This window comes from Equus asinus, chromosome 1, assembly GCF_041296235.1.
Source record: "Equus asinus isolate D_3611 breed Donkey chromosome 1, EquAss-T2T_v2, whole genome shotgun sequence".
NCBI classification, from domain to species: domain Eukaryota; kingdom Metazoa; phylum Chordata; class Mammalia; order Perissodactyla; family Equidae; genus Equus; species Equus asinus.
In genome coordinates this window covers 104,833,655-104,858,547 of record NC_091790.1, presented here as the reverse complement: position 1 = coordinate 104,858,547, position 24,893 = coordinate 104,833,655, and the positions used below count along the sequence as shown (strand labels likewise).

General features: G+C 42.1%; 1 protein-coding gene and 1 long non-coding RNA gene across 3 annotated transcripts in view; one reads left to right on the top strand and one right to left on the bottom strand.

Annotated features, from left to right (window-relative positions):
- Positions 1–13,955: 13,955 nt before the first annotated feature.
- On the bottom strand, positions 13,956–19,666 carry LOC139044654 (uncharacterized). The gene is made up of 3 exons (XR_011501728.1): positions 19,207–19,666; positions 17,893–18,034; positions 13,956–17,405 (listed from the first exon to the last, which is right to left on the bottom strand). It is a non-coding gene; the product is annotated as an uncharacterized lncRNA (long non-coding RNA).
- Positions 19,667–19,735: 69 nt separating this feature from the next.
- Positions 19,736–24,893, top strand: part of CDK13 (cyclin dependent kinase 13) — a 117,490-nt gene continuing 112,332 nt past the window's right edge. For both annotated transcript variants that reach the window (XM_044770787.2, XM_044770783.2), the window contains exon 1: positions 19,736–21,765. In XM_044770787.2, coding sequence (XP_044626722.2) covers positions 20,546–21,765 — 1,220 coding nt within the window. In that variant the 5' untranslated portion in view covers positions 19,736–20,545. The remainder of the gene's footprint in view (positions 21,766–24,893) is intronic.

Sequence of the window (24,893 nt, the reverse complement as noted above, 5' to 3'; positions counted from 1 at the left end):
AATAAAATTACAATTACATATGTTTCTCTCTCTTTTTTTATTGAGGTCATAATAGTTTATAACATTGTGAAATTTCAGTTGTACATTCTTATTTGTCAGTCACCATATAAATGTGCCCCTTCACCCCTTTTGCCCGTGCCCCAACCCCCTTCCCATCTAGTTAGGACTAAGCTATTCTCTCTGTCTATGTGTTAGTTTATCTTCGACATATGAACAAAATCATATGGTGTTTGTCTTTCTCTGTCTGGCTTAGTTTGCTTAACATCATACCCTCAAGGTCCATCCATGTTGTTTCATTGGGACAACTTTGTCTCTTTTTATGGTTGAGTAATATTCCATTGTGTGTGTGTGTGTGTGTGTATATATATATATATACACACACACACACACACACACACACACACGCACAATGATATATACAATCATATATATACAATATCTATGATATACATGATATATATGAGATATATATGTATATATATATCTCACATCTTCTTTATCCCATCATCAGTTCGATGGGCACTTGGGTTGCTTCCACTTCTTGGCTATAATGAATAATTCTGCAATGAACATAGGAGTGCATAAGTCTCTTTGAATTGTTGATTTCAAGTTCTTTGGATAAATACCCAGTGGTGACATACCTGGGTCATATGGTATTTCTATTTTTAATTTTTTGAGAAGTCTCCACACTGTTTTCCATAGTGGCTGCATCAGTTTGCATTCCCACCAGCAGTGTATGGGGGTTCCCTTTTCTCCATGCTGTCTCCAACATTTGTTATTTTTTGTCTTGGTGACTATAGCCATTCTAATGGGAGTAAGGTGATATCTTAGTATAGTTTTGATTTGCATTTCCCTGAGGATTAGTGATGTTGAACATCTTTTCATGTGCCTATTGGCCATCTGTATATCTTCTTTGGAAAAATGTCTGTTCATATCCTCTGCTCATTTTTTGATTGGGCTGTTTGTTTTTTGGTTGTTCAGTTGTGTGAGTTCTTTATATATTTTGGAGATTAACCCCTTGTCAGATATATGATTTGCAAATATTTTCCTTCAGTTGATGGGTTGTCTTTTCATTTTGTTCCTGGTTTCCTTTGCCTTGTAGAAGATCTTTAGTCTGATGAAGTCCCACTTGTTTGTTTTTTCTTTTGTTTCCCTTGTTTGAGTACACATGGTATTTGAAATGATCCTTCTAAGACCAATGTCAGGGTGTATTGCCTATATTTTCTTCTAGGAGTTTTATGGTTTCACGTCTTATCTTCAAGCTTTTATCCATTTTGAGTTAATTTTTGTGTATGGTACAAGATAATGGTCTACTTTCATTCTTTTGTGTGTGGCTGTCCAGTTTTCCTGACACCATTTATTTATTTATTTATTTATTTATTTATTTATTTTTTTAAAGATTGACATCTGAGCTAACAACTGTTGCCAGTCTTTTTTTTTTCTCCCCGAATCCTTTATCTCCCCGAATCCCTCCCCCCACCCCCAGTACATAGTTGTATATCTTAGTTGTAGGCCCTTCTAGTTGTGGCATGTGGGATGCCACCTCAATGTGGCCAGACAAGCAGTGCCATGTCCATGCCCAGGACCTGAACCAGCGAAACCTTGGGCCACTGCAGCGGAGCATGTAAACTTAACCACTCAGCCACAGGCCGGCCCCCTGACACCATTTATTGAAGAGACTTTCCTTTCTCCATTGTATATTCTTGGCTCCTTTGTTAGAGATCAGCTATCCATAGATGTATGGTTTTATTTCTGGGCTTTCAATTCTGTTCCATTGATCTGTGTGTCTGTTTTTGTACCAGTATCATGCTGTTTTGAGTACTATAGCTTTGTAGTATATTTTAAAGTCAGGGATTGTGATTGCCTGCAGCTTCGTTCTTTTTTCTCAGGATTGTTTTAGCTATTCAGGGTCTCTTGTTGCCCCATATGAATTTTAGGATTCTTTGTTCTATTTCTGTGAAGAATATCACTGGGATTCTGATTGGGATTGCATTGAATCTGTAGACTGCTTTAGGTAGTATGGACATTTTAACTGTATTTGTTCTTCCAAGCCATGTGCATGGAATATCTTTCCATTTCTTTACATCAACATCAATTTCTTTCAATAATGTCTTATAGTTTTCCTTGTATAGGTCTCTCACCTCTTTGGCTAAATTTATTCCTAGATATTTTATTCTTTTTGTTGTGATTGTAAATGGGGCTGTATTCTTGAGTTCTCTTTCTGTTAGTTCATTATTAGAGTATAGAAATGCAACTGATTTTGTAAGTTGATTTTGAACCCTGCAACTTTGCTGTAGTTGTTGATTATTTCTAGTAGTTTTCTAATGGATTCTTTAGGGTTTTCTATATATATAATCATGTCGCCTGCACACAGTGAGAGTTTCACTTCTTCATTGCCTATTTAGATTCCTTTTATTTCTTTTCTTGCCTAATTGCTCTGGCCAAAACCTCCAGTACCATGTTGAATAAGAGTGTTGAGAGTGGGCATCCTTGTGTCATTCTTGTTCTCAGAGGGATGCCTTTCAGTTTTTCCCCATTGAATATGATGTTGGCTGTGGGTTTGTCATATATGGCCTTTATTATGTTGAGGTACTTTCCTTCTACATCCATTTTCTTGAGAGTTTTTATCATAAATGGATGTTGGAACCTCTCAAATGCTTTCTCTGCAACTATTGAGAAGATCATGTCATTTTTATTCCCCATTTTGTTAATGTGGTGTATCACATTGATTGATTTGCAGATGTTGAACTATCCCTGCATCCCTGGTATAAATCCCAGTGTATGTGGTGCATGATCTTTTTAATGTATTGCTGTATTCGATTTGCCGATATTTTGTTGAGGATTTTTGCATCTATGTTCACCAGCAATATTGGCCTATAATTTTCCTTTCTTGGATTGTCCTTATCTGGCTTTGGTATCAGGGTGATGTTGGCCACATAGAATGTGTTAGGAAGTGTTCCTCCTTCATCAAGGTTTTGGAATATTGTAAGAAGGATAGATATTACATCTTCTTTCAGTGTTTGGTAGATTTCTCCAGAGAAGCCATCTGGTCCTGGACTTTTTTGTGGGGGATGTTTTTGGTTACTGTTTCAATCTCTTTACTTGTGATTGGTCTCTTCGGATTCTCTGTTTCTTCTTGGTTCAGTTTTGGGAGGCCACATGAGTCTAAGAATTTATCCATTTCTTCTAGAGTGTCCAATTTGTTGGCATATAGTTTTCATAGTATTCTCTTATAATCCTTTGTATCTCTGTTCTATGTATTGTAATTTCTCCTGTTTCATTTCTAATTTTATTTATTTGAGCTTTCTCTCTTTTGTTCTTAGTGAGTCTGGCTTATCAGTTTAGTGCTTAGTGAGTCTGGTTTGTCAGTTTTGTTTGTCTTCTCAAAGAATCAGCTCTTTGCTTCACTTATCCTTTCTACTGTTATTTTTTTGTTTTGTTTCAATTTCATTTATTTCCACTCTAATTTTTATTATTTCCCTCCTTCTGTTGGCTTTGAGCTTTGTTTGTTCTTCTATTTCTAATTCTGTTAGGTGTAGTTTAAGTTTGCTTGTTTGAGATTTTTCTTGTTTGTTAAGGTGGGCCTGTATTGCCATGAATTTCCCTCTTATGACTGCTTTTGCTGCATTCCATATGAGTTGGTATGGCATATTTTCATTCTCATTTGTCTCTAGATATTTTTTGATTTCTCCTTTAATTTCTTCAATGATCCATTGGTTATTCAGTAGCATGTTGTTTAGTCTCCACATGTTTGTCACTTTCTCAGCTTTTTTATCGTAGTTGATTTCTAGTTTCATATCATGGTAGGAAAAGGTACTTGATATGATTTCAATCTTAAATTTATTGAGGCTTGCCTTGTTTCCCAACATATATTCTATCTTTGAGAATGTTCCATATGCACTTGAGAAGAACGTGTATTCTGCTGTTTTGGGATGGAGTATTCTCTATATTTCTATTAAGTCCATCTGGTCTAGTTTTTTCTTTAAATCCACTATTTCCTTGTTGACTTTCTGTCTGAATGATCTATCCATTGATGTAAATGGGGTGTTAAGGTCCCCTACTATTATTGTGTTGCTGTTAATATCTCCTTTTAGGTTTGTTAGTAGTTGCTTTATGTACTTCGGTGCTCCTGTGTTGGGTGCATATATATTTATAAGTGTTATGTCTTCTTGGTGGAGTGTCCCTTTTATAATTATATACTGCCCCTCTTTGTCTCTCATTACCTGTTTTGTCTTGAAGTCTACTTTATCTAAGTATGGCAACACCTGTTCTCTTTTGTTTGCCATTAGCTTAGAGTATCATCTTCCATCTCTTCACTCTGAGCATGTGTTTGTCTTTAGAGCTGAGACGTGTTTCCTGGAGACAGAATATTGTAGGGTCCTTTTTTTTTTTAAAGATTGGCACCTGTGCTAACATCTGTTGCCAATCTTTTTTTCCCTTCTTCTCCTCAGAGTCCCCCTGTACATAGTTTTATATTCTAGTTGTGAGCATGGGGTCTTGTTTTTTAATCCATCCCACCACTCTGTGTCCTTTTATTGGAGAATTTGAACCATTTACATTTAGAATGATTATTGATATATGAGAGCTTAATGTTGCCACTTTATTGCTCATTTTTTGGGTCTTCTGCATTCTCCTTGTTTCTTGTCCCATCTATTTTGAACTTCCAATTTGGTTTGGTAGTTCTCTATGATGGCTTTTCCTTGGTTTTCTCTTTATTTATCTTTTGTGTCTCTGTTATGATTATTTGTTTACTTGTTACCATGAGGTTTGTATAAAAAAATCTCATAGATGAGACAGTACTTTTTCTGATAGCCTCTTCTTTCCTTAGACGAAACCAATTCCATCCCTTTCTTTTTCCTCTTCTAAGTTATTATTGTCACAACTTATTTCACCTTGCATTGTGAGTTTGTGGTTAAAATGATGACATTATATTATTTTTTGATGTTTTCCTTCCCTTTATCTTTAATTTCATAATTGTTTGCTGACTTATTCTGATAGAGATCTGCAATTTTCTGATTTGTCTGCCTATTTATCTCCTTCTCAGGGCTTCATAAACCCTTTCTCTTTTTTTTCAGATATGAGAGCCTTCTTGAGCATTTCTTGTAGGGGGTGGTCTTGTGGCAATGAACTCCATTAGTTTTTGTTTATCTGGGAAAGCTTTTATTTCTCCATCACATCTGAAGGACGTTTTCACTGAATAGAATGTTCTTGGCTGGATAAAGTTTTTGTCTTTCAGAATTTTGAATATATCATTCCACTCTCTCCTAGCCTGTAAGGTTTCTGCTGTGAAATCTGCTGAAAGACTGATAGGAGCTCCTTTGTAAGTTATTTTCTTCTGCCTTGCTGCTCTTAATGTTTTTTCTTTGTCATTGACTTTTGCCAGCTTTACTACTATATGCCTTGGAAACCATCTTTTTACATCAATATACTTAGGAGATTTATTAGCTTATCTAACTTGTATTTCCAGCTCCTTCCCCAGGTTTGGGAAGTTCTCAACTATTATTTCTTTGAACAAGCCTTCTGCTCCTTTCTCCTTCTCTTCTCTCTCTGGGATATCTATAATCCTTATATTGCTCTTCCTAATTTAGTTGGATATTTCTCAGAGAATTTCTTCATTTCTTTTTAGTCTTAGTTCTCTCTCCTCCTCCATCTGAAGCATTTCTATATGTCTGTCCTCCATACCGCTGGTTCTCTCCTCCATAATATCAGGTCTGTTATTCAAGAACTCCAGAGTTTTCTTTATCTCAACCATTGTGTTTTTCATCTCCAACATTTCTGATTGGTTTTTCTTTATAGTTTCAATCTCTTTTGTGAAGAAGTTCCAGATTTCATTGAACTGTCTATCTATATTTTCTTCCAACTGGTTGAGTTTTTTGATGATAGCTATTTGGAATTCTCTGTCATTTAGATTATAAATTTCTGTGCCTTCAGGATTGATTTCTGGGTGCTTGTCATTTTCCTTCTGCTCTGGAGTATTAAAATACTTTTTCATATTGTTTTATGGTGTGGATTTGTGCCTCTGCATAGTGATAGTATTTGGTCGCGTCTTCTACCTGCCGCCACTGGGTAGTAGTCAAGAGTTGTGTATTCTGAGCCCATTGCCACCCCTCACAGCTGCTGCTTTTCTATCATATACACGCGCACTATGGCTGACTTGCTGAGCTGGAGCATTGGGTGTGGGGAGGGGTGCTTTTTTTGCTTGCATGATCCCATGGGGAATTCTCACTCTGCCCTTGCTATCTGCTCTCCTGGGGCACTGGTTTGATGAAGACACCCTGACAACAGCTTAGCCACCTCTGTGTTGGGCTTTCCCATGGGCTGTGAGGGAACTTGGAGAGCAAAGGTTTTCCCACAAAGGGACACCCCTCACCCCTCTCCTCTCAGAGCCACACATGCTCCTATGCCCTGGGTCACTGCCACTGGGGGAAGGAGAGGAGGTCCCTTATCTCCTTCCACTTCCTCCGGGGGGTCCAGCTCCTCCACCTTCAGACATACAGCTGTGTGGGTCTCTCAGACACCTTTTGTGTTGTGTGAATGTCCTCTGTTGGGCTATGAATGCCCTTTTCATTGTATCCTAGGGGAAAGAGTCTATGGAAGAGCTTCCTGCATTGTGATGCTGACATCACTCTATGCTTCTCTCTTTTTAAAAAGCTAATAGAATTCATTTTTTTGAGCACTTGTAGGTTTATAGAAAAATTGAGCTGGAAGTCAAGAGAGTCCCCATATGTCCGCCAACCCTCAGTGTCTTCTGTTAACATCTTGCATTATCGTGCTACATTTAGTAAAATTAATGACCCAATATTGATACCTTATTATTGACTACAGTCCATCGTTTAAAATAGGGTTCACTCTTTGTGTTGTACATTATGTGGATTTTGACAAATGTATAATGATATGTATCCACCTTTACAGTATCATACAGTACATTTTCACTCCCTTAAAAATATCCTTTGCACCACCTATTCATCCCTCCCATGCCCTTGAACCTGTGATCTTTTTATTGTCTTTAGTTTTCCCTTTTCCAGAAAGTCATATAGTTGGAATCATACAGTATGTAGCCTTTTTAAGTTGGCTTATGTCATTTAGCAATATGCACCTAAGTTTCCTGCCTGTCTTTTCATGGCTTGATAACTCAATTCTTTTTATTGCTGAGTAATATTTCATTGTTTGGATGTGCCACAGTTTGTTTATCCATTCACTATTGAAAACCATCTTAGTTGCCTCCAAATTTTGGCAATTATGAATAAACCTGCTATAAATATTGATGTGGAGATTTTTGTGTGGACACACACTTCTTTTTCATCCCTAGTTCTTCAGATTTACACTGAACGTTTTTTCCTTAGATGGTTCATTTCTTCCACATCTGAGAAAAACCCTTCGTCTTGTTTATATGAGCCCAAATTCTTTTTAGGTTCTCAATAAATATTAACTACCACAAGGTTTCCTCAAAACTCATACAGACATGTTAAAATTTGAGTGGTTTTAAGTTTTTTGAAAGTTTCTTGCTTCAGGGCTATTTCCACAGAAAGGTGGAATTGTGTGCTATAATTGAGATTGGAGCACTACACAACTTTTGTATAATGCAACCCAAAGTATTTTAAGTTCTTTTCAACTGATGTTTTAAATGTCTGTTTTGTAATTCCTCTTTCTATCCCTAACTGAGCACTTCATTAAGTAAAAACTCCTAGCATAACCATATCTGAATTTATGAATATCCTATTTGACTACAAAATGAAAATTATTTTTTTTAAATATCACACTCAATTTTTATTACTTTTTAAGCCATTCTAGAGGCCCTAAATACTCACATGGCACCAGAGCAAACTGCTTTGTGTGGGAACACATATTTTGCTTTCGTTCTAGACAGCTGGAGTGGACAGCTGTACTTTCTTAGCTGTACTGTATCCAACCTTTCTTCCTGTGTGTGGGAATTCCCCCACAGTCTTGATGAAGGGCATGCCCTTCTTCCCACTCTGGAAGTGTGATAGGCCATACCTTGATGTTCCCCACCTCTAGCAACCTGGGCATGGGCACATGATCTTTAGCCAATGATCATTTTTCCAGAAATTTCCATCTTGACCAACTGACACAAAGACAAAGGGGCGATGAAATTTAATTTACAGCAGTGTGGAGATTATCTCCAAGGACACTGAGGTGGAATCCCAAAGTGGCAGGAGCAGTGCCCTGCAACAGAGGTGATTGTGTCCTTCTCGGGCTATTTCTGCTAATATTTTCAGGCTTCTTGGCTGTTTGGAGCTACCTGGATCTTTACCTATTTTTCAAGCCTGGTTTTACAGCTTCCTGTCAATTCATGAACACCTTATACCCTTCCGATAAATTCCTCTTTCACTTAAGATTTTTAGAGGAGCTGTTACTTTCAATAGAATTATTTTAATTGATAAATCAGCAAAATCAATCAACCCATTCATTAATTCTCCAAATATTCATTAATAACCGTCAGTACTACACATTGTGCGTGGCTTAAGAATATGATGGTGAGTGAAGTAGACATTGTCCCTACTGTCTTGGCACCTACAGTCTATTGGAGGATACAAGCTATGAAAGAGATGATTGCAGTACATGCTTGATGGGGAAGGACACTATTCATCAGGAACAAAAAGTAGGAGCATTTAATCCAACCTTAATGATGGTAGTGGTGGGGGGTGTCAGAGAAAGCTTCAAGTGATAGTTGAATTGAGATTTGAATATGTAAAAATTATACCTAGTTGGGAGGTAGCAGGTGGGGTGAGTATTCCAAATAGAAGAAGAGTCCATGTGAAAGCCCAGAGTTGAGAGAGGAACAGAACCTTCAAAGAGCTGAAAAGAAGTTCCAAATGACCGAAGTGCAGAGTTTGAGAGGAGACAGAAAGACGAATCTGGAGTGCTAAGTGGGACTTGGATCATAGACAGTAATGTGAGTGCCATGAAGGGGTTAGCACTTTCTCCTATAAGCAATTTGGAGTGATTGAAAGGTTTTAAGCAGAGGCCTCAGTACACAGCAGCCTGGTGCCTGGGTGCCTGGGGAAATTGTGTAAGAAAAGAGAAGCTTGCAAAATTTAGGAGTGGGAGCAGAAGTTCTGGTATTTCTCGACTTCAAAATCTTTTTTTTAAGCCTCATGCAAAAGGATCAAAGTAGACCATTATCTTACACCATGCACAAAAATGGACTCAAAATGGATTAGAGACTTGAAGGTAAGATCTGAAACCATAAAACTCCTAGAAGAAAATGTAGGCAGTACACTCTTTGACATGGGTCTTAGCAGCATCTTTTTGAATACCATGTCTACTCAGGCAATGAAAACAGAAGAAAAAAATAAACAAATGGGACTACATCAGACTAAAGAGCTTCTTCTGCAAGGCAAAGGAAACCAGGAACAAGATGAACAGACAACTCACCAACTGGGAGAAAATATTTGCAAATCATATATCTGACAGGGATTAATTTCCAAAATATATAAAGAACTCACACAACTGAACAACAAAAAAACAAACAACCCAATCAAAAAATGGGAAGAGGATATGAACAGACATTTCTCCAAAAAAGATACACAGATGGCCAATAGACACATGAAAAGATGTTCAACATCACTAATTATTAGGGAAATGTGATATTAAACTACAGTGAGATATCACCTTACACTTGTTAGAATGGCTATAATCACCAAGACAAAAAATAGCAAATGTTGGAGAGGTTGCAGAGAAAAGGGAAACCTCATACACTGCTGGTGGGAATGCAAACTGGTGCAGCCATTATGGAAAACAGTGTGGAGATTTCTCAAAAAATTAAAAATAGAATTACCATACAATCCAGCTCTCCCACTACAGGGTATTTATCCAAAGATCTTGAAATCAACAATCCAAGGAGATTATGCACCTCTATGTTCATTGCAGCCTTATTCACAATAGCCAAGTCATGGAAGCAGCCCAAGTGCCTTCTGCAGATGAATGGAAAAAGATGCATTGTATACATTTATATACAATGGAATACTACTCAGCCCTAAAAAAACCCAAAATGGTCCCATTTGCAACGACATGGATGGACCTTGAGGGTATGATGTTGAGTGAAATTAGCTAGACAGAGAAAGACAAATAATGCATGATTTCACTCATACATGGAAGATAAACTCCTAGATAAAGAGAACATATTGGGGTTACCAGAGGGGAAGGGGGTTGGGGGATTGGTGAAAGGGGCAAAGGGACATATATGTATGGTGATGGATAACAATTAGACTACTGTTGGGGCTGGCCCCATGGCCTAGTGGTTAAATTCGGTGTGCTCTGCTTCAGCAGCCCGAGTTCAGTTTCCAGGCGTGGACCTATACCACTGGTAGGTGGCCATGCTGTGGCAGGGACCCACATACAAAATAGAGGAATATTGGCAGAGATGTTAGCTCAGGGTGAATCTTCCTCAGCAGAAAAAAATTAAGACTACTCGTGGTGAGCACAATGCAGTCTATAAAGGAATTGATAAATAATAACGTACACTTGAAATTATATAATGTTATAAACCTTTATGATTTCAATAAAATAATTGAAAAAATAAGACTAAAATCTTTTTTTTAAAGCACAATGATGATGTGCTTTCCTTTCTGTGTGGAAATGATAATACTGATTTAAAAATTAGCAGATAGGTTTGTTGAGAATGTTTTTCTATAATGGTAATGGATTAACTATGAGTCATCAATATTCTATGGAGGATTGCCTATTACAGTGGCTTTCAGGTTTTTTTTGCTTATGCTTCCCAAAGTAATTTTGAAAGCCTATATATACCTTTGCACCTTCATATGTTGACATTTAAGATTCTTTCTATTATCAATACTTGCAAAGGATGCAATTTTCTGTCATGTTATAAATATTAACATTTAAAAATAAACTATTATATCACTCTTGTGTGTAACCAAGACTCTCAAACCATAGCTATTTTATATCCACTATCATTCTTTTTTTTATTATTAATTTTTTTCCATTTTCCCCCCTAAGCACCTGGTACATAGTTGTATGTTCTTAGTTGTGGGTCCTTCTAGTTGTGGCGTGTGGGAAGCCGCCTCAGCGTGGCTCGATGAGTGGTGCCATGTCCGCGCCCAGGATTCGAACTGACAAAACACTGGGCCGCCTGCAGTGGAGCACACGAACTTAACCACTCGGCCACGGGGCTGGCCCCTCCTCTATCATTCTTTTAGAAAAACTACATCAGGCTTCAATAGGCAGACTTTTACATTGTTCCTTTTTCTCTTTGAATTTGTATTTCCGTTCTACTTCTCTCACAGAATTTTATCCTGATGTAATACACTAGCATACCTTTTTGCTTTAAAGTCTTTTATTGATCACCCTATTCAATATCCTGCCATAAAAATACGTATACAAGTGGAAATTTATGAGTGTTAAAATGTTTCTTCTAGATTGTCATAATTTCAACTATCAGTAATAGATGATTAAAACAGCAAGTATACTTCATATTTTGATTAATAATATGTAAACATTAGTTAATTTGCCCACCATTAGTTCATGTGTCTGTAGAATTATATTACTTACTGCTACAATAAGACAGGCTGTTTTGATTAAAAATGTCTTCCTCACACCAACATTTTGAATCGTGGCCTGGTTTGCCTTTGTTCTTACACTTTTGGACAATGTGCCATTAAGATTAGAGAATGAGCGAGAATTGTGTCTTTGTTTTGTAAAGTGGGAGAAAGAACTAGTATGACACCTTGACCACAAGAACATTCTCGGGCAGATCAATTATAGAATTATGGAAGTTGAGGATCTGAAAACTGATTTCCTCAAAACTTTCCCAGCCTATGTACCCCTTTGAATGTCTTTGAGTAGCACCAGTCAGTTTGAAAACTGTGAGTCTAATGTAGAGAGTACTGGATGGGAGACAAAATAAACTGGGCTTCTTTTACAAAGTAGCAGTAGGACCTGAGACAAGACATTCGATTTGCGTAAATCTCAATTTCCATCAATAAAGTGAGTGTGGGAGAATTCAGCTAATTAAAAAAATTCTTTCCAGCTCTTAAATCCCTTGATTTCCACTGGAAATTTTTAGCTATGCCCAGGACACTTGAAAGAAGGCCAGGCACCAATACAGAAAGGGAAAAGGAAAGATGGCTAGCATTTGTGTGGTCACTGAGAACACAATAAAGGAAAAGGAAGGGACCATGTAGATCATAGATCAAGAAACACTTTTTGAAAAAGTATTTTTATTTGTGCTTAGGATGTATTTCTGGGTTAAAATCTAGTTTCATATTACTGTTTATGTGGCTGTAGATAATTCAATCTCTTTGAGCTTTTCTTTCCTCAACTGTTAAATGAGAATAAACTGTCTACTCTGTACTTTAGGTGACGATTAAAAGACAGAAACAGACTTATTTCACGTAGCATAATGTTTTCAAAGGTTGTCTATGTTGTAGCATGTATCAGAAATTTATTCCTTTTTATTGTTGAACAAATACTACATTATGGGGTTATGTCACATTTTGTTTGTCCATTCATCTGTTGATGGACATTTGGGTTGTTTCCACTTTTTTGGGGTATTATGACTCATGTTGCTATAAACATTTGCGTATAAGTTTTTCCATGGAGATATGTTTTCCTATCTTGTTGGTATGTACCTAAGAGTGGACTTGCTGGGTCATATTGTAATTCCATGTTTAATATTTTGAGGAACTGCCAAACTATTTTCCAAAGTGGCTGTACCATTTTTACATTCCCACCAGCAATGTATGAGGGTTCCATTTTCTCTATATCTTTGACAAAACTTGTCTCTTGATTATAGCCATCCTGGTGTTTGAAGTTGTGTCTCATTGTGATTTTTACTTGAATTTCCCTAATGGCTAATGATGTTGAGCATCTTTTCATGTCCTTTTTGACCATTTGTATATCTTCTTTGGAGAAATGTCTTTTCAGATCCTGTAACTATTTTTAAATTGTGTTTTTTATCTTTCCATTATTGGGTTGCAGAAGTTCTTTATATATTCTACACACAAGTTCTTTACCTGACATATAATTTGTAAATATGTACAAGTGGTCTTTTCCACTTTCTTGATGGTGTCATTTGAAACAAAAGCTTTTTAATTTTGATAAGTCCAACTTATCTATTTTTCCTTTTGTCACTTGTGCTTTTGGTGTCTCATCTGAGAAGATTTTGTGTTAACTCAAAGTTGGAAATATTTATTCCTATGTTTTCTTCTCAGAGTTTTATAATTTTAGCTCTTTTATTAGAACTATGATCCATTTTGAGTTAATTTTTGTATATAGTATGAGGTTGGGGGTCCAACTTCACTCTTTTGTGGCTATCCAGTTGTCCCAGCACTGTTTGTTGAAAAGACTATTCTTCCCCATTGAATTGTCTTGGTACGCTTGTTGAAAATCATCTGACCATAAATATAAGGATGAATCAATTCTTAAATGCTGATTCTAATACTTTTATTGTAATGCTCTGAACACAAAATAAGATTCACATTATGAGCTAAAAAGTTCTGGCAGGAATTATTTCCTTTGACCTATATCACCAATAGTGTATTTTAAGATTATAATGACCTTATTTATGAGAACTTTTAACACAACAAAGATGAATTGTTCCTGTTTGTTTACGCTTTCTCCGTCAAAGCTGTTAGGTGATGTAATTAGAAATTTAAAGTATTCTTGTTCTGTTGTTGAACTTCCAAATAGTCCTGAATATCTATCTCCTAAGAGTACATAAATATTCCTGTGAAATTAAACATTAGCAAAATATTTATTCCAACAAATTACGTTCCCTTTAAATTCTGACATAATTCAATGTATTGCCTTGACTTATCTCTGTAACTAAGGCATAAATAGTACAGCATAACTGTAAAGCACGTAGTTTTGTGCCAGGTTTTCTAGTTTTGTGAATACTACGGTTTTGGGCCAAACAATTCCCCAAATAATCACAAAAATTGCTCCAGGACAGGCAGGAGAAATAGTTTCACTGCTGGTGCCTATTGGCAACAGGCTTCCGAGACGTGTAAAAGATGAGCATGGAAGCAGCACGTCTTTCACTTCACAGCTTTACTAGTGAAATTGATCTTAAAATTTGATCATAAATTTTATGTTATACTTCCTTTTATTCTGGAATATGTTACTTTGTGTGTATGTGTGAGTACGTCTCAGGCTTAAGAAAAAGGTGATGAGTGACATGGGCATTAAAATCAAGAGCATTATTCAACTTACCCTTCCCTCCAACCAGTTCCTCCAAACTCCCCGCTCCCACACCTTGTGAGTTTCCAATTCTTTCCTTAGTGAATGAAGAATTTAATCCCCAAAGCCCTGGTACAAACCCCAGGGTTCTCTTTCCCTAGCTCTCCCCTTTCCTCTGTCCCCCATCCTGAAGGGCAGGCACCTTATAGGAGAGCCCTGAGTGGTGACAGACACAGAGGGAAAGGCTTCATCCTCAGGGAAAGGGACCAAGGAGTACAGGGTAGTGAAGTGAGGGCCCCCATGGCCTGGGGTACCAAAATGGGGCCCTGGTGCCAGACGAAAGGATACTGGTCCTCCTGAGAAAGGAGACCCAGCAGCCTCAAAATCCTCTTGTTGTGAATAGTCCCTGCTTGATCATTTGCCCTTGTGGTGGTGATTGCAGAACCACACTTGGACCGTGTCCTTCTCAAGCCTGAGCTGCTGTGCGATGTGGCTGATCTACTGCAGTGTGAGTTTCAAGCACTTATGTTGAGATGGATTCTACGGCTATATTTAGGATAAGCAGGAAGGATTGCTGTCATTAATTAATGATATCCATCATGGAAGTGGGATGGGAGAATGAGGTCACAGTGTAACATTTAGGAATTTAGTTTAGCTGTTGTAAAATTGGAAAAAGCAGTGGCTTACACATTACCAGCTTTATTTATCTTTTTTAGACCAGGGTTGGTTTGGTAAATCCACAATGTCCTCAGGGAGTCAGGCCCTTCGAGTTTCCCTTCATCTAGCCATCTTTAGCATGTGCTTGTTTCTTTGTAGTCACAAGATGGCTGCTCAAACTCCAGTATTGCATTTGAGTTCCAGACATAAAGAAAAGTAAGCGTGAAGGGCAAAAGGCACAGGTCAGCTGAATTGGCCTTCCATTTCAAGGAGCATTCCCAGAAGCCCCATCCAATAACTTCCACTTGCATTTCATTGGCCGGAATTGCAGAATATGGTCATGTCCTTCATCTACAAGGAGTGCTGAGAGATGTAGTTTTTAGCTAGGCACATTTATCCCCTCAATGAAATCAGTGTTCTGTTACTTATGATCAGGGAGAATCCATATTAGGAAGGCCTCTAGCAGTTTAGTCCACCATTCGTGTTCTATAAATAGGTATCCTTCAGCTTTACTGAATCAGCAAGAACTCCATCTCCCCCTGACCCCACATGGAGGGGAGCATCGCTCTTCTGCAAAGGGTTGATAGCAAGTGTGGGCCTCTGAACTGTGTAAAAGATGAATGTGAGAGAGGCACATCTATCACTCCAGAGTTTTGCTAGGGAGATTGGTCTTAACATTTTATCATAAATTTTGCATTATACTTTCTTTTATTCTAGAATATATTACTATATTTGGGTTCAACATAAATCTCAGGAGTGCTGATATCACTGTGAAACATCTTGTAATTCTTAAAAGACTGGACTACAAAGCCAGACAGACCTGGGTTGGGATCTCAGATCCACATTTACTAGTAGTATACTCTGGGCAAGATGTTCAATCTCTCTATGCCTCAGTTTCTTCATTTGTAAACTGTGGATAATAATTTTTACAGGTAGGGTGATCACATACCTTATGTCTAAACTGGGAAACTTATGTATTGGAAAGGGGATACTATGAATAATTATACTTCAACAAGTGGCATAAGCCAGGACCACCCCAAGCAAACCCAGGACTACAGACACCCTGCTTATAGGCCTTGTTGAGAGAATTAAACGAGAAAATAAATATACAGCACTTAGCACAGAGCCCAACACCCAGTAAGTGCTAAGTAAATACTAGCCACTACATGTTTTTATTACTCAATTGAAAAGTTCCATTGTTTCAGGTTTGCTTTTCTCTCTTTGAACAACAATGTTTGATATTCTTCCTTCTGATAGAGAATAGTGGGCTGAAACAAGGCGAGCTTAAATTTTTTCAAGACTGAAAAAAACCTAATTGAAAGTCAAACAACCAACTCCTCTAAAGGACGAACAATGTTGAAAGACACTGCAGAAACTCCTAGTTATGAGGATAATTCTGGAACAACAGTGCATGGCCTATCCGTGAACTGTTTGTACACTTAGAAGCATGAAGGGTAGAATTGGAATTTTAATGATTTTGTATAGCATTTCTCAAAGGTTTTGGTCTGAAGATCCCTTTACAGTCTTAAAAATTTTTGAGGACCACAAAGAGTTTTTGTTTATATGTGTTATATCTATTGCTATTAGAAATAAAAATGGAGAAAATTTAAAAATATTCATTAAAAATAACTATAACCCTATCATATATTAACACAACTAACCATTCAAATGAAAGTAACTATCTTTACAAAACAAAACAAAATCAGAAGATTATTGTTTTACCTTTCTGCAAATCTCTTTATTGGCTGGTTTAATGTAAGTGAAAGTGGTTGCAATATGTTGTTTTGGTGGAAATATATGAATAAGATATGCTGTTGGAAAAGGGAGGGAGTTTTTTAATAGCCTTTCCAGATAACTGCGGTTATTTTTATTTTTTTTAAGATTTTATTTTTTCCTTTTTCTCCCCAAACCTCCCCGGTACATAGTTGTGTATTCTTCGTTGTGGGTCCTTCTAGTTGTGGCATGTGGGACGCTGCCTCAGCGTGGTTTGATGAGCAGTGTCATGTCCGCGCCCAGGATTCGAACCAATGAAACACTGGGCCGCCTGCAGCAGAGCGCGCGAACTCAACCGCTCGGCCACGGGGCCAGCCCCTAACTGCGGTTATTTTTTGATATTACAACAAAACTCCCCAGCAGTTTCTTAAAGGTTAGTTGTAAAGCGGAATCTGAAATCATATCTATGAACTTTTTGCACTGTTACATGAAAACCCATCAGTCTGTTTTGCACTTTGAATGAATCTTCTACTCATGATTTTGTAACATCATATACCAGTCATTTGGAAAATATTGGTTCACTGAGTTATGCAGATATTTGAAATGTTTATACATTTCAGAAACCTAAGATCTCAGAACATTCTAGAAAACGTATGAACACACAAGCACACATTCCATTAGCCCTCAGAACGATGATGTCATCACGTCATGTTGCTTCTGGAAAACTCCATTGGACACTCATGAAAGAATGAGAATGATAAAGACAAATCATGTTATTATCATTATGAAAGTAGTTTGACTGCATTACATGATCCATTGAAAAGGTTTTAGTCTCAGGCCACACTTTAAGAACAGCTGATATAGTATGATGCAACCTGTTAGATAAACAAACAAAGCAAAAAAACTTACCACCTCTTTTTTTTTTAACCAGGAGACAATAAATTATAACACGCAAACATCAAAATACTAAAATATAGTCCCAAGTACCAATTTCAAATCTCTTTATATGATGGCAAGTGGACAAGCTTATAGAAACAGATGGCTTCTAATTTAAAGGCCTTTCTCATTTTTTGGAGTTTGGACGCTATTAATTATTAGTATTTCAATGCATGTGGGTAGGTATCTTTGGGGAGCTCAAAATGCTTCATTTCTTCCTCTCCTCCCTATTCTCCCCAAGACATGATCTTTGTGGAAAGATGTGGGTGGCAGAACCCCACTAAAAATATTTTAGTACGTGTTTTCTATTTGCAACCTGGACCGGAAGCTATCCATTTATGGATCAAGTTTTCTGTGCAAGTGTAGGGCAGAAGATGACATTCTCAAGTGGAATTGGGTATAGATGAGAGGAACTGCCAGACAAACCTCTTATTTTGCTCTCCTTGTTCTGTTACTCCAGGCTTTTCGAAGTAGCATGATGGGGCAGGTTGATCCTACTTTTTGGAAAAAGCCACTTGCTAAGCGGTCTTCAGCAGGAGGCTGGCTATGGGATCTTCACACAGCAAAACTGCCAAGGAGAAATTTGTTTCAGCCGCCCTGCCCCTTACTTTTCTGTTCAGTTTCCCAATGCCCTTACCACTTCCTTCTGGCTGCACAGCAGGTCCCACTGTGTGGTCCACCCACGCCTATCCTCCTGGGCACAGCTTTGACTTCAAGATTACCTTTTCCTTGCTGCTTCCTTTATCCTTCAGCAAACAAACACGCTTTGTATTCACTCTTTCAGTGAAATCTGCTTTTAGCTTAGATCAGTCCAGTCTGAGACAGTGTTAGTGGATGTCAAGCCAATTAAAATTTACACTAAAGCATGAATGATGGACGGATATCAAGTGATGACCTGCATGGCATAGGGGTTAAGTTCCTGTGCTCCACTTCTGCGGCCAGGTGCCTGGGTTCAGATCCCAGGTACAGACCTAGCACTGCTCATCAAGCTACGCGGTGGCCGCCTCCCACACACAAAATAGAGAAAGACCGGCACAGATGTTAGCTTAGGGCCAATCTTCTTCAGAAAAAAGAAAAAAAAGCCACTAAGGACCAACTGATGGTCTGAACAAATAAACTTGAACTGGGGTGACTACATGTAGCCATTGACAGGACGGCTTAGCTTTTCTTCTCAACCATATTAAAAGCCAACAAGCAATTCAGATTTTAATCTAATTATCCTAAGGGTCCAGTCTATAAGTGAAAGGCAAGCTCGGGTAAGGCAAGAAATGAGACTCGAGGGCAGTGAATGGTTATGTTTGGCAGCCCTACAGGTTTAGATATTAAGGTGAAAGTGGGTGAAGTGCCAAGAGGGCGGCCCTCATTTGAGCAAGATGTTTGACTTCAAGGCCGCTGGTAATAATTCTGGGATTTTCAGCAGTCCCTTTGATGTTTCATACACTCCCCGGATTAATCTAAGGCTTTTTTTTTTTTTTTTCTTTTTGTAAATTTCAGTGTTCTCAAAGCTCAAAACTGTGATTCCGCTGTGGTTTTAGCCTAAGCTAGGGCCTGGGACTCGGGTGTCCGTGAGACGGTTTAAGCTAACGCCACCTCCGCCCTCTTTTGCAGAGTGCCCTCTCTTCTCTCGCAGCTGTTCCAACCCCGGAGCTCGACTGAGAGCAAACGAGGGGTGACGACCCGGCCCAGGCGGCCAGTAACGGCATTACTCCCGAGTCTCCAGGTTCTTGCTCTTGCCGTGACCTTTAACAGGCAGGCGGTGCGGCGCCCGCGAAGGGCCGGAGCCGGCATCGCGCCCTGGACGCCAGCAACAGGCACGACCGCCGTGCCACCACTGCGAGAGTCTCAAGCGACAAGAGTGGGCGGCGCACGACTCCTCTCCTTTCTTTCACCCTTCTTCACACATAGTCCCACCTTCGCCGGAAGTGGAGCCGTTTCTACGTTACGCCACTTCCGGTCCGGACGCCGGTCGCTTGGCGGGAGCGAGCACGCCGGTGCGCGGCAACTTTGTTCCCGCCTCCTTTGCCCCTGACACCACTCGCCTTCGGCTTTCTCGGAGCGTGACGTGCGTGCGCGCCCCCAGCCTTGCGTTGGGGCCGAGGGGAAAGGCCGAAAGAGCGAGGCGAGAAGGAGGGGTTGTGGAGGTTAGGGCCCAACCAGCGAGTCCCGTCGCCCTCCCTCCTCCTGACGAGGAGCGAGAGGGAAGGGGAGGAGCGAGCCGGGCCGGCCGCGCACACTAGGAGCCTCCTCGTGGAGGGGGGGGAGCGGAGAAAAGGGGCAGCTCCGCCACCTCTGCTCGCGGCGGCGGCGGCGAAGGAAGAAGAAAGTCAGGGCCCGTACCCACCGCCACAGACTCAGAAACGCCCCCCGCCCCCATCTCCCCGGAAACAGCCCCCCGCCCAGCCCCGCACACTCGCTGCCCCAACCGTGAGCCGCAGCCCGGTCGCCCCCGCCTTGCCCCGCCCCGCCGCCCGTCCCTGCGGGCCGCAGAGTGCGCGAGGCCCTAGGCCGGGAGTTGTTGTCAGGCCCAGGCCACTTCCGAGGCGCCCGCCGTGTGTCGCCGCCACCACAGAGAAGGACGTCGACGCGCAGGAGGAGGCGGCGGAGGCGTGTTGTTGTCTCGCCCACTCTCCTCCCCTGAACTCGCACCCAGCGTCGGGGCGCGATGGAGTGAAGCGGCGACGAAGGTGGTACTTCCGCGTTGCGCTGCCCGAGCCGAGAGCGCGGCCGAGGCCGCTCCCCCGCCGCGGGGGCACTTGGAGGACTCCGGACTCCCCCGCAGGTCAGCGCCCGGCGCATCTGGGGTGTTTGCTGCTGAGGCGAGGACGACGAACGCGATCGCGAGCTCGGCCGCCCGGATTGCTGCCTCCGTCAGGCCCGGAGGCCGCTGCGGACCCCGCCGCGACCTGGAAGCCAGGGACCCGAGTCCCGACCCGGATTATCGTGGCGCGGCTCCAGGCCGGCCCTTGTGCTCGGTGTCCCTCCGCCGCCGCCGCCGTTCCCGTTTCCGGCGGGGGAGATGGCCGGGATCTGAGCCGGAGGAGGCCGCACCCGCGCCGCGCTCTGCGGCGGGCTCTAGGCGATGCCGAGCAGCTCGGACACGGCGCTGGGGGGAGGCGGGGGCCTGAGCTGGGCGGAGAAGAAGTTGGAGGAACGCCGCAAGCGGAGGCGATTCCTGTCCCCTCAGCAGCCGCCGCTGCTGTTGCCGCTCCTGCAGCCGCAGCTCCTGCAACCGCCGCCGCCCCCGCCGCCTCTGCTCTTCCTGGCTGCTCCCGGCACGGCCGCCGCCGCAGCCGCCGCCGCCGCGGCCTCCTCCTCTTGCTTCAGCCGGGCCCCCCCTCTGGAGGTCAAGCGGCTGGCGAGAGGCAAGAGGCGCCCAGGAGGGCGGCAGAAGCGGCGCCGCGGGCCCCGCGCCGGGCAGGAGGCGGAGAAGCGTCGGGTCTTCTCGCTGCCCCAGCCGCAGCAGGACGGCGGTGGCGGTGCCAGTAGCGGCGGGGGTGTGACCCCGCTGGTGGAATACGAGGATGTGAGCTCCCAGTCCGAGCAGGGGCTGCTGCTGGGGGGGGCCAGCGCGGCAACGGCGGCGACGGCTGCCGGGGGAACGGGGGGCAGCGGCGGGAGTCCGGCCTCGTCCTCCGGCACCCAGCGGCGCGGGGAGGGCTCGGAGCGCAGGCCCCGGCGGGACCGCCGCCGCAGCAGCGGCCGCAGCAAGGAGCGCCACCGCGAGCACCGGCGGCGGGACGGGCAGCGCGGCGGCGGCGAGGCCTCCAAGTCCCGCAGCCGCCACAGCCACAGCCACAGCGGCGAGGAGCGGGCCGAGGCGGCCAAGAGCGGCAGCAGCAGCAGCAGCGGCGGCCGCCGGAAGAGCGCCTCGGCCACGTCCAGCAGCAGCAGCAGCCGCAAGGACCGGGACCCCAAGGGCCACCGGAGCCGGACTAAGTCGTCCAAGGAGCCGCCTTCGGCCTACAAGGAGCCGCCCAAGGCCTACCGGGAGGACAAGAGCGAGCCCAAGGCCTACAGGCGGCGGCAGCGCTCGCTGAGCCCGCTGGGCGGCCGGGACGACAGCCCGGTGTCCCACAGGGCCTCGCAGAGCCTGAGGAGCCGCAAGTCCCCCAGCCCGGCGGGAGGTGGCAGCAGCCCCTATTCTCGGCGGCTCCCCCGCTCCCCGAGCCCCTACAGCCGCCGCCGCTCCCCCAGCTACAGCCGCCACAGTTCCTACGAGCGCGGCGGCGACGTGTCCCCCAGCCCCTACAGCAGCAGCAGTTGGCGCCGCTCCCGGAGCCCCTACAGCCCGGTCCTCAGGTGAGTCCGCCGGCCTCACGTGCGCCGGTGGCCGGCCGCCAGGTCCCCCGGAGGCGGGCCGAGTGGGGAGCGTCTCTCGCCAGCCGCCCAGGGCAGCTGCGGGGACGGGGGCCGCTCCGCAGAGGGGGCCGCGGGCGCCAGGCGTTTTCGCGCGCCGGTGCTGCCGGACCTTTCGGGGCGCCGGGGACAAAGCAACAGGTCCGGCAGGGCTCTTCTCCCCGCCCGGCAGGGAAGGTTCTAGGGAAGAGTTCCAAGTTTTGAACTTGTTGCGTTGATGCATTAACAGGTTTCTTTCAGCTGCGTTTTGCTTTTCCAGCACGCTTGCTTCGGGCAAACCTGGAGGGGGTTTAATTTGTCGTCATTTTGGGAGCTCTCTGAAGAGGTTCCGTTGTTGGAGACTTCGGAAGGGACTGCAGTTCAGGGACTAAGTGTTGTGAAGGAGAAGCAGCATCACGTGTCGATGTCAGTTAGACAGGGGTTGCAAATGTTTCGTATGATTCATACAGCGATGGGAAAAGCAGCCCGTCTGTAAGTGTGTTCTTGTGGTATGTGAAAAGCTTCTGTGGGAGCTTATAGTTCCAAATTCTGGAGATAAGAGAGAGACCCAGTTTGTGATGTTCTTGTGTGGAATAGTCTTTACGTGGTATTTGAAAGTCATAATTTTAAAAAGTAGAAAAAAATGACAAGATTTTGGTTTCTGTGTTGGTTTGTGATGACACCCAGTTGCTAATAACATAAATAGAATCTGGTTGTTGTAATCCAGTGTAACCAAGTGAGTGGCTTAGTAAATTTACACTGTTAACTGTTTACTATTATTTTTTTAAGTTACTATTCACGCTTTATAGTTAACTAGACCTTTAAATATGAGGATCTTCGTTTAGAAATGTTTAAACGGTATAATTTAGTCTAGTGAAGTTGGAGTAAATCCTTTATGTAGCTGTTTTGTTTATTATGTGATACTTTTCTCCAAAAGAAAGTGTGGGCATTGATATATACTTGTGTGTTAAAGCCAAGTGAATTAAAAATGACTTTTGAGTGTTTTGCAGGTTCTTATGTTCCTTGAGATGTTTGGAAATTCTAGGCCTTGTAGTTGAGGTGTTACAAAGTGACGTTTGCATTGGTGTTGTTTTTCCTATTGGTGTTAGTTTTCAGTAATGCCCAGCTGAAGCTGAGTACGTGTAACTATGAGTTATGTTGAATCTCAGTATAGTATGTGGACCTGTAAAATTAGCAGATTTCTTTGAAGCGTCACCCTGGTGAATGTAAAGATGTGATGCGAGTAGAGATCTGGGTGTGGGTTTGTCTTTAAACCAAGACAGCTGTATAAATCTCTTCCTTACAGTGGTCCAGCGCACTTGAAATGCCGGTTGATGCCTTATGCGAAGACTATCAACATTGAAACCTCATTTCACCAAATTTAGCCTTTATAAAACCATATATTTTACTGCTAGTTAAAATAGTTCAGGTTTGCCAGAATGTTTGCAGATTTTGCAGCTGAATTTGTTTTTGAAGACTGGTTAAGTTTCAGGACTTTAGATAGCAATTTTTAGTATAGTGCTGTGTATTTTGTATATATTATGTAGTAGTCGCGTGTATGATTAGGATTATTCCCATTTAGCAAATAATTATTGAGCGTATATTATATGCTGGCTACTGTTTTAGGGACTGGAATATAGCAGTAAAGGAAGACAAGTTCCTTGCCCTCAGGAAGCTTGCATTCTAGAGGACCGTTCATTACTGAATCTTTTCATGGTGTTAGATTGACCCACCAGTGTATCTAAAGGGTTGGATTTGGAAGAAGCTTTAAAATATCTTGGCCAGCATTACTGACAGCTGGCCATTTGATGTGTGCCTGAACACATCTAGAGGTGGGAAGACATTACTTTGAGACAGCCTCTTCCATTAGATTCGGGACTTGAGTTCTAGTCCTCCGTTGCCCACTGTTTAACGAGGAGACTCAGTTTCCTAAACGTTAACAGGGAAAATATTTGTTTTGTTTGGTTATTTCATGGATTAAATGAAAATTTGTATTTTGTATAGAAACATTATAGACTATAGAGAAGTGTAACGTGGTTGAATTATTATCGAATAGCTTGAATTGTTAGAATTCTTCATACTGAAACAGAAATCTGCCTCCATGTAACTTCTACCCATTGGTTCAGGTTTAACCCTTTGGAGTGATACAGGGCAAACCTGTATGCTGCCTCTTTAAAATGCAAAGATAGTTGCCATGTCTTCTGAGTCTTTCCTTCTCTGGGCCAAAAAAGTCATTTTTCATAAGGTATGGATTTTAGATTTTTGCGTTATATCTAGTTTGTCAAATACCCTGCTTAAAACGTGGGGCCCAGAATTTACAGCTAAAATAGTTGATTGGAAAACTTTAAGATTTTTAAATATAGCAAATGTATTGTTACTATTTAGGAGCGATTAATTGAACTCACTTGTCCAAATTAATGCAGAAAGTTTTATTTACTTTTAGACTTTAGTCATTGTGGTAGGTGGCCCATGCTGTTTAATGAATAGACTGCTGCACTGTGAGCTCTGTGAAGGCAACTAGCCTGTCTTGCCCACCATTGTATTCCTAGTGCTCAGCATAGTATCTGGCACAAGTAGACTACGAATAACTGTTGAATGGGTAAATGAAGAGATGGTGGAGTTTAGTTTACTGAGCATATGAAATATTATTGTGGGCCTGGATTACGTAAGTATTTCATATATAGACTATGTGTTGTGCTGTAGGAAATAGCAGTGTGATCTTTTTCCAGCCCACATGGAGCTTATGTATTAATGGATTGTCAGCGTAGATATTTTTAAGGAAATGCGTACACGTTCAAAATAGTGTTGAAACCATGGCATGAAGATTTTTCTCAGTGTTAGTTGCTAGGATAAATCCTCTCCATTTTGTTGACTTCTGCTTCACCTGCTCTTTGCCTTCATCTGAATCTTCAGTCCTCTGCTCCTGCTTTTCTTTTCATCAGTCCCTTCTTAGCTTTTCTTTTTCTCCTTTCTAACTGGTTTACCATATTTTCTTTACCAGTTGACTGTTGGGGTACGTGAAGACACATACTTTTGTTGATTGGCCCTATAGTAAACGTGAGGCTGTACTGAAGAGAGGGACTGTTGAGGAA